This window comes from Vigna unguiculata, chromosome 3 (assembly GCF_004118075.2).
Source record: "Vigna unguiculata cultivar IT97K-499-35 chromosome 3, ASM411807v1, whole genome shotgun sequence".
NCBI classification, from domain to species: domain Eukaryota; kingdom Viridiplantae; phylum Streptophyta; class Magnoliopsida; order Fabales; family Fabaceae; genus Vigna; species Vigna unguiculata.
This window is the reverse complement of record NC_040281.1, coordinates 53,535,949-53,546,487: the sequence shown is the minus strand read 5'-3', so window position 1 is coordinate 53,546,487 and position 10,539 is coordinate 53,535,949. Positions and strand designations below refer to the sequence as shown.

Below are 10,539 nucleotides of genomic sequence, written 5' to 3'. Positions count from 1 at the left end.
CATGCACTTTTATTATTAGTTAAACTTATATCCATTTATTTGTGACTTCAAATTATATTACTCTTTTACAAGGCACGAGAACTTCAAATTTTCAGTCACTGATATTCTGGTAGTTGTGACCTCAGTTACAGCAGAAAAAGAAAAAAAGAAAGGAATGTTCCCTATAAAGTCACTGTGGAGTTCATTTCATCAATCATTCTTGGCGGAACTATCACATTAGCCATTTTCATTCTATTCTAAGTTGAATATTCTTTCAGAAAGTTTAGTATATCAACTGGCGGACCTGATATGTTTAGTGTATGACAAACAAACTACGAATGTAAGTCTCTAACGTATTCTATAATTGTCTGTTTATTTTCCTGTTCCAAAAAAATGCAACAAAACCATTCATGGTTTACAATCTCATAAGTGTTTTCAGAGAAGCAACAACAATAAACATCTGGTAGACAATACCTGTAAATTATAAACCACACTCTGCGATCTTAATTCATGATCCAGCAGCTTCTTGTAAAAAAGGTGTAAACTTTTTCAGTCCATCCGAAAAATATAACTGAAATGCTTATAGATTGGACTTGTCTAATGTTGTTGGGCTTGATTTTAAGCCCAATGTTATGTGCCTTCCAAAAAGGCCATTTAGAAAGTGTTTGTTGATTTCAACGTTGGTGGGTGAAGGTAGTGGAAGCATACATACCATAATGGGAGAGTAATGGAGAATAATAAAATTCAACAGAAAAGGTCGCTATCAGAGAAGAATATATCTTAATCTCAAGAGTTTACAAAAAGGTTGAGAAAACACAAAAGTTAGGAGGCACATCTCCATCCTATCAAATTCGAATCATTTCCAATCCAAGTCAAAGAGATCAAAAGTTAAGCTTTTGGAAATTGCCAATAAAGTAAGCAACTCTATATATTTCCACGCCTGTTTTCTTATTGCGTTCCAATTAATCGACGTTTTTTTAATTTTTGGTAAAAAGAGGAGATTATCAACGTATTTTCACACGGAAATTAAATATCATATTATCCACATATTGGATAATGCTTTAGTACTTCTTCACAAAAATCTAATCACTCTCACTAAAACCACTTTCCTATTTCTTTACACGTGTGACTAATGAAAACAACGTCTATGGTTGTAGGCTCTTTGGATATTTGGTAATAAATTCAAAGTCAATTACTATTTCCTTCCCTTTTTAATTTTTCCATCAAAGTTTTACCCACTAATACGAGGCCCCATGGAGAGTTTGAGGAGATAGTAGTGATATCCATATGATGTGGATGGAAGCAATTCCCTAAGAGTTGACCCTATGAGTTGAGTGGCGTAGTGTAATGAAGGTGAAAGAAATATTTGGCCTTATTTTAGAGGACTAAGAAGAAATGCAAGCATATGAAAGTTTACCAAAAGAAAATTGTCACATATGCGTCTAGAAGTTTTGTAATGAATAATGACACCAAAAGAGTCCACTTATGAGGCACCATTCCCTTCCCAAACAAAACTCCAATTTCCTTTTCAATTGAAGTCCCAATTGGATTTCTCCAAGCTCTGCTTCTCACTTATATCATCTTTTCCTTTTCACATTCACTTTTCCTCAAACCCAATTACATGCCTCCATATCACTTTCTTCAATCACACCCCTTTTACTATTACTTTCATTTTTGCATAAAGGGAATCTACTAACTAACCACATCATTTCTTATTCTTTCAAATGTCTCACTCCCACACCACACTGCAATCATTTTCTCTGCTTCACTCTTCTACTTTTGATTAACTTTCATTATATATATGCTTTTTACACCCGTGGATATCTCATTTTTCTCTTCGCCAGTTGCATCTTTTATTTTCTAATAATGATATTTTGACAACTTTTTCTTAAGATCTAAATTGACATTTTTTAATTAATTTTGAAATATAAATAAATAAATAATTATTTACCTTTATTATTATAATGTTTCCACTTACTTCATTTGGATAGTATATGAATAATAAGACCCCATTAAGTGGCCTCATGGGTGTGAAATAATTGACATTATCTAATCATAGTAAGAATCAACATTGTGGTTAGCAAACATGATAGCGACACGTGACCACATGATCCCATACACGTAGTTCCCCCATCACCCTTCATTCTTGGAATTCTTGCATTTCATTTGCAAAAATATTTATATTAAATATTATGTAATCTCTGTTTGGTAAGCCAGTTTCTTCATTTTTCAACTAAAAATGTTTAGATATTAATAACGGTGGCTTGTGAATATTTGTTGATGAGAAAAAAATAAAAAAAAAAAAGTTCTTGTGGAGAGAACAATGATTGGAGGCTGAGTGGGTCGCGAAGACCAGAATCACAATAATGGAAATCAATTTTTGCCTTTTGGACTTTTGGATGGCACTGCCACACGGAAGTAAGTTTTGTGAACTCCTTCTATATTATATCACAATAATGTTCAATATGTTAAACTATGATACGTGAATGATATAATTATATATTTAGCCTAATTGAATTTAAATTATGATAAAATCTGAAACATTAAAAGATATCACTTCAAGTGTTAATAAAAAATTCAGAAAACATTGCTTTTATACTATATGGTGAACGTACCGAGACATTTGGCAAGAAAGAGAGAAAACTTCTTTCTTTCTTTTTTTTTTATCAAAATTGTACTAATTGTTAAAAATCTAATTGAAGTGTCCCACAACGTGTCGTTATCTCATTTATCTTTTTTCTTTCTCTACGTGATAACATTAAAATTTTGATTTAATTTAACTAACTCTTTTTTCAAAAATGCTATTTGTAAAATAATTTTATATGACAAAATATTTTTTATTTATATGTTATATACAATTTACTGCATATCATAATAGTAAAAAAATATAAAATACAACAAATAATATTGTGTAAATTATTATATAAACTACACAAAGAATATATTGGGAAAAATTATCTACTAAAACAATTATTATGTCTGGATACCTTATTCCAACATTATGTGACTATTTCTCTATATAATATATTAAAAGCAAAATTTTATTTCATAAAAAGTTTACAATAAAACAATTATTTGTAAATTTAAATTAGTTTATACATCAGGTTGATAAAAAGGAATCTTCAAACAAAATTTTACATTTTTTTTAAGAAGATAGAATAAATTAAGTGAAGAATTAGTATTTGTTGATTTTTACTCTATATAAAATATTATAGATAACAAGAAAAAAAATATTTATAAATTTAAATTAGTTTATATATCAAGTTAATATATTTTTAAAGTGATGTTAAAAAGAATCTTCAAACAAATTTTTTGATTTTTTTTAAGAAAATAGAATAAATGAAGTGAAGTATTAGTATTTGTTGATTTTGATTGTATATAATATATTAGAGATAAAAAGAAATAAATATAGGAAAGAAGAAAAAATGGGATGGGTGTGGGACACAGTGCCACTCCAATTCTCCTTATGGTCACTCTGTCAGATACCACATTCACACAACCTCGGATGCTACAACAAATTTTCATGTTCTCATTCTCAAATAGTCCAGTTCGATCTAACATGGAAACCGGATCGATCAAATTGGTTTGCAGTAAGAGATTATTCTCTTATATCCTATTAAGATATATATATATATATATATATATATATATATATATATAGATTTAAAATTTATGGATATTTTTGAATATTAAAAAAAATTAAAAATAAAATCTAAATAAAATTTTAATTAGATTAATAAAATATAAATTAAATTTTAATTTTAATATTTTGTGAGTAACAAATATTCGCGGATATGAGTAATATGATATTTCGACCTCTTTATAAACAAATATTAAAATATCGAATAATGACATTTTAATCTCTTTTTTTTTTTTATCTACTTTTAACCGACTACTTCAATCACCATTAAATTCTCACACCACATCACTAAAAAGAATCAAAATAAATTATATAATGGTGATTGAAAAAGTGGGTTAAAATTTGGTCAAAAAAATATGTTAAAATATCATTATCCTAAAATACTTGTTACCCACAAATAATAAATATATGTAGATACCAATTATTCATCATAAATTTTATCTCCAGATAGATACGGACATATATATTTTTGTCATCCCTAATTAAATCAGTTCAAATTGACCTTATTCATCTAATATAATTTAAATTTAATAATTTAAAATTTATATTTGATTATCTAATTTATTGGATTAATCGGATTCAGATTTTTTAATTATGGGTTAATTTGATCGAATTTTACATTAAAAATTTATATTAAATTAAATGTTTTTAATAAAAAATTACTTTTATTTTAAATAAATGACATAAATAATAAATATAGTGAATTTTTAAGTTAATAAAATGACATGTATAATCTATATCTATATATTTATACTTACATATAAAAGGGATTCTCTATTTTTGTATCTATATTTCTATTTCCAATTTTATCTTTTAATATATTTTTTTAAATTAAACAATTTTTTATCATTTTTACCTTTTTAAGTAAATTTGTTATATTCAACTATTTTATCATTTAACATTTTTTTTAAATTAATCATTTTAAAAAGGATAATTTTTTTTAATAAAAACTTAAAATATTATACATATTTACTTTTAGTATTAAAAGAAAAAACACGCATGCACAATAGTTTTAGTAATGACTATTGTAATGAACTATAATTTTATATTACTTATTACTAAGTTTTAACATAATAGAATCATATTAAAAATTAAATTTAAAATTTTAAGTATATTTACAAATTTATAAAAATTAAAATATACATTTAGATCGGATCGAATATCCATAATATTTCAATTCATTGTCAGATTCTCACCGTAATTATCAATTTTACTTATTCAATATTATCCACTTATCTAATCCAACTTAATCCTATGTTCAAAATTTACTTCTAATTAGATCACATTCGGTCGGATATGCATTTTTTTTTCCTCAACCTCAACTCACCTAATTTCTTTTTTACTTATTTTCTGTCACCATGCAATAATAATGAAGATAAATATAACACTTGCAATCACATTTCTTTAATCGCACTAAAAGCATCTCTGTTAACCAAAACAGTTTTTTTTCCACCATTAACAATAAATAAGGGAGTAGAGTAGTATATAAATATAAAAATTCATAAATTTATTATTTTAAAATTTTAAATTAAAATAATATCAATGTCTTATGTGATTGGATTCAGATTTTATTGATGTTTGTTCTTTTCAATGGAAAAACTCTCTGAACCTTCTCCTTCAAGAATATTTCTTCCGAACAAAATAAAACATCACAGTTTGAATAGAAAAGTACGAAGAAAAAATTTACTGAGGTTGAAAGCGAAAGTCTTACTTTTAACAACCTAATCATGATTTAATTTACTAATTTTGAGACCCAGAAGGCCCTAGGCCATAGCTGACTAATATACGACCACGGTGATGATAAGGTAGTTGGTGTTTCTAAACTTATACCACAATTGCACCAATCACAGAATAGAGCCACAAAACTAATAACACCTCCTCCAAAAGTTAATTTTTTATTTCAATCTCATTCCCACAGTGAAATATTCTAAGAAAAATTAAACAAGTCACAGGGCAATGTAGAAGGGGACCTAAAAATTTTCACAAGATTGGAGTGGTTGTATCATGAAGAAAATGAAATATATTAACATTAATGTATTTATTTGGCATGAGAGTGAGTGAGAGAAAAAGTATAAAAAAGACAAATTGCAGTGTTTTCATGGAGTTAAGGATGAAGACGTGCAGGACTCAAAGTGGTGGACTTTTTTTTGAGGGGATTTATCATGTGACATAAATGTAAACACCACATGGTACAAATGAGATGGTGTATTGTATTTTTGGACAAAATAAGAAAAAGAAGATCAATGCTCTCATGTCATGCCATTACAGCTTAACAACGGAATTCATATCATGGAATCAGGAATGGATCAATTCATAAATTCAAATGAATGAAACAATAAATGATCACAGATACAGACAAGCCTTCATGTTTCACTAAGGATAAGATTTTCACCATTTTTTAACCAATTAAAATACATTCAATTTATTATATTTTCTATTTTTATTTAAATAAGACAATTTAAATTTACTAAATTTTATTTTTTATTTAAATAAAATACATCAATTATTTTCAAGTACACAAGTTTATTTTGATAGTAAACTTCGAAAGTTTTAGTCAATGATATTTTTTTTATCAAGTACAAAATCTTTTGCAACATTTCTCAAGATTTTTTCATTTTTTTTTTTGCAAAAAAAAATTATTAATTTACATTGGTTGAGGTTACTTTTAAGTAATATTTTACAAAATTATTTTTATAATTGTTGATTAGAGTTTTTTTTTTGCCAATTTCTCAATTAATATCAATTAAAAAAATTCAGTTAACAGAACTCAAGGTTGGTGGAAAAATCTCTATTATACAATATAAAAATTAATCTTAAACCATTCTTTACAAAAAATAAAATAACATAGAAATGTTCTCAAAAACAGTCTTAATAAACATTAACCTAAATATCTATATAGATTACCACAAAAAAATGACTAATATTCTCCGAAAAGTAGTCTTGTCAATATTAGTTGAGAAAATTTAACTAATATCAACTAAAAAATAATTCTAACCTGTATCAACAAAAATAATTTATAATAATATCAATTTTAAAATATTTCTTATCGATACCAACTGAAAGATCTTAATTTACAAGAAAATATTTTCACTAATGTTGATTAAAACACCTTGTTGCCATTGATTGGAAAATAATTTTGTCAATAATATTAACTGACAAATAACACCACAACTTGTATAGATGACAACATAACTTTTAATCAATATCAGCTAAAAAAAATGCAATGGCTGCAAGGAAACCTAATTAATGGCAACAAAAGAAAACTATATTATAATTAACGGTAAAATCATTACTAATTTTAACTAAGAAAATTTTAATTAAAACTTTGGTTGCAAAAATAAAATTAACATTCATTAGAAAAAAAGAAAATGATTACGAAAAAATCCTTATCAACTTTAGCATAAAAGAATCTTAATTAATATAATAAGTCAAAATAATGATAAGGTCTCGATTATCTGAAGTTAAGATGACGAAGGAAATCACACCCGAAAGAGGTTTATTTTTCTTTTTCTCATAGCATACAAAAATATGTGTCCAAGAATCAAAGTTATATAAATATAGCTTAGTGGAATACAATTTGATTGAAAAAATTAGAACAATAACCAAAATTATATATATTAGCCCATATGACATTTTCTTCTTAACTTTATACTTTGATTTTTTTATTGCAGTCGCCATGCCATTGGTCATGCATGGATTATGTTACGTGTTGGAGGATGCACTGGCACAAAGAATTTGTTCTCAACTTACTTGTTCATTCTCTACAAACTAAACCCATCAAATTTACTATTCTGAAACGCTTTCTTAGGAATTAAACTTAATTTTTGAGAAACTGTGCAGGATGAATATCAGTTGTTTGTTCTCGTCCTTCTTATTAACAATATAGAAAAAGACGGGAACGATTTTGGTGAATCGTGAACACCGCCACTAAAGTGATGTGCTAAGATGTTTAGGTAAAACGTTTGAATTTTTGCATTTGACAATGAATCATGGTGTCTTGTCATTAACACACACGCACGTAAACAGAAAGAGAAAGAGGAGTTGAGAGTCATGATTTGCACAGTGAGGTTTGGAGTAGGTAAATGCAGATAAGTTTGTTAACATTTGTCTATGTCAAAGTATGCTCGTGCACGTGTGTCCAAATAGAGAGATAGAGAATTCAGGATTTTCTTTGGTAACCGTACATCCCCACATTTTAAAACTAAACTATATATTATTATTGAATTCAAACATTAACCGAACGAAGCTCTTGGTCTTGGTCCTGGTCTCAGTATTAGCTGGACTATACCGATCCAAACCAGAAAGGCAAGATCAACAAGATACGCCACACAATCATTATTTTTAGATCTTAATCCAACAGTCTCATTCCATCATCATTTTCAATCCATGCTAATGCAAATGCTGATACCAGCCAGCCACAAAGCCTTAAGTGTCTAAATACAAAACCACCCTAAATAATTTCACAACATTTCTTACACTTATCATATACGTTTCAATACATGTTTTTCGATAAAATCTATACAGAGTAACAACAGCATCAACCCCATCCCAGCCTCTTCTTGTTCCTATTCCTTTTAGATCAAAAGTAGGGTTAATTTCACTTTTCCTTCTATTTGATGATAACTTTTAGTAATTCCACAAACCATCGAGATCCACCGGGGCAACAGAAACAGATGGATGATTGTGATTGTCGAAGTGCCTCCTACCCATATCAAAATTTGAAGAGGTTTCAGGGTTGATATCAGTGGTAAGACCCGTTTCCTGTGAGACACTGATCATGTCCCTCTCTGCCTTGTAACCATTACCATTGTTTTCACACATGGCTCTCAGAATGGTGTGGTCCTGCAGAGAGTAAACAGAACCGGGAAACGTCAAATTAGGCACAGCCTGAACACCTTGAGATGAGTAGAAGGAGGCAGAAGGTGGCATTCTGGGGAGAAAGTCCAAGGGATTTGAAGAAACCCCGTAAATAGAGTTATTGAGGGAATCAAAGACCCCTTCTTGGTTTCTTTGAACATTAATTGGATTGGAGAAGCAGGGCACGTAAGCCGATTCATTCAGCGGTTTAGTGTTGCCAATAGAAGGTGAAGAATCCGAAAGGGGTGGCAGAGCGGAAGAACCCAATTCATTGGCAAAAGAGTCCAACCTCATTATCCCCGAAATATGAGTTTTCTTCCCGGCTGAACTTTTCTGAAACACCCTGCAGATCACCCACTCGTTCTGCCACAAAAAAACAACAACCTCAATCACAGAGAAACCAAAACAAATCCAACCAGAAAAACAAAGGATGGGAAAAAGAAGATACCTTTGCGGTTTTGGGAAGGTTGTGAACAGAGAATTTCCCCTCGAGTCTGTACTCGTGCATGACCCAGTTGCTTTTCTCTCCTTTGGGTGCTCGACCTCGGTAGAAAACAAGAGTCTTTTTCATTCCGACCAAAGATTTTCCTCTGAAAATCTCTTTGTCTTTCCCCGTGGCTTTCCAGTAACCGGCTTCGGTGGCCCTGTTGGTTCTCAATCCAGTGGGGTACTTTCTGTCTCTGACACAGAAAAAGTACCACTCCTTCTCCCCCATTTTGGCTTTCCCTGCAAAAGCTGGAAGGTTTAATTTTACAGAAAAGTGAAGATGAAGATAAAAAGGGATTGATTTGTTTGTTTAGACTGACATGGCAAATCCCAAGGCTCAGACTTGTTGAGGTCGACTTCTCCAATGGCCCGAGCGCAGAAGTTGGTGTGAATGACCTTGTTGTAGAGGTAATGGGTTATAAGCTCTTCATCTGTGGGGTGGAAGCGAAATCCCGGAGGCAAATCCATGTGATCGTCTTGTTTAGAAAGCAGCGAAAGGTTTTCCATGTGAAGAAAAAGGATTTAGAAGAAGATGATAAAGGGAAGGTGTGAGGGGAAAGGAAAGATAGGAAAAGAGGGTCATAAATACTGGTGTTTGGGAAGGGAGGAAGAAACGTGGAATGTAAGGTAACCTCCTTTGGTTGTTTATAGCCTAAGCCCACTTCTCTCTTCCAACTTTTCTCACATAACATTTTCTTCTCACTCATCACCCTCCTTCCTTAAATTCCATACATCATCATGCTAAGGTAGTTACTACTTACCTACTTTTTCTTATCTTTACTCTCTCTACTTTATCTACATCTCCACTGCATATTCACCAAACACTCAAATCTCACTCCCATTAACCCTCTTCCAATAATTAAATGCTTTTCATAAACTACAAAACTATACTTTTATTTAACCCTAAATTTAATTACACACCTACTCTACTCTTATCTAATGCACATAAATCTCCTTCTAAACCATATATATATTTTAGGAATTAGGATAAAGATACCATCACTCTCATTTTTTTACTCCCATCGTCTGTTCTCTAACGTGATTTAATATATATCATTGATTAATTACCATCATTATTATTTTTTTGAATGAATCAATGATTCATACTAAATCACGTCAGGAAGTAAAAAATGAAAGTTAACAAATAAGAATTATAATATAATTTTTCTATATTTTATCATGATAATTTTGGTTAAAATAAATGGTTCAATTTAAACGTTTTACGTGTGTTTAGGTAATTAATGGGGAGATTTAAGTGGTAAAGGGGCCAAAAAGAAATGTTTTATGCAAATGGTGAATATTATATTAAGTTTTTCCTTTCACAATCAGAAGAGGAAAGAACGATTAGAATGAAGCGAGTAGATAATGTATGTTTTTCCACCGAGAACTTTGAGACTTTCACATAGTTCTTTTTAAAAAAAGATTCTGTACTTTTTTTTTGAAAAAAAGAAAAAACTCGTTTTATATACACATACATGCCATAAAATAAAAGGAAGAGTATCTGCGAAGCTATAATATTCCCAGCTGTATTAATGCAATCAATAATAGATCATACCAGCTCGCGTTCTGCATCTTTC

General features: G+C 29.7%; 1 protein-coding gene across 1 annotated transcript; it reads right to left on the bottom strand.

Moving 5' to 3' along the window:
* Nucleotides 1-7,933: 7,933 nt before the first annotated feature.
* Nucleotides 7,934-9,642, bottom strand: LOC114174921 (NAC domain-containing protein 100-like). Its single transcript, XM_028059653.1, has 3 exons — nt 9,283-9,642; nt 8,925-9,202; nt 7,934-8,839 (listed from the first exon to the last, which is right to left on the bottom strand). The coding sequence occupies exons 1-3, from the start codon at nt 9,467-9,469 to the stop codon at nt 8,246-8,248; spliced, it is 1,059 nt and encodes a 352-aa protein (XP_027915454.1). The 5' UTR covers nt 9,470-9,642; the 3' UTR covers nt 7,934-8,245.
* Nucleotides 9,643-10,539: the final 897 nt, after the last annotated feature.

Excerpts from the sequence above, each read along its gene's own strand:
- LOC114174921 (XM_028059653.1), bottom strand. The coding sequence starts at position 9,469 with ATGGAAAACCTTTCGCTGCTTTCTAAACAAGACGATCACATGGATTTG. Across the intron at positions 9,203-9,282 it reads TGAGCCTTGGGATTTGCCAT|GGAAAGCCAAAATGGGGGAG; the intron begins GTCAGTCTAAAC and ends CAGCTTTTGCAG. Across the intron at positions 8,840-8,924 it reads ACCTTCCCAAAACCGCAAAG|AACGAGTGGGTGATCTGCAG; the intron begins GTATCTTCTTTT and ends TTTTTGTGGCAG.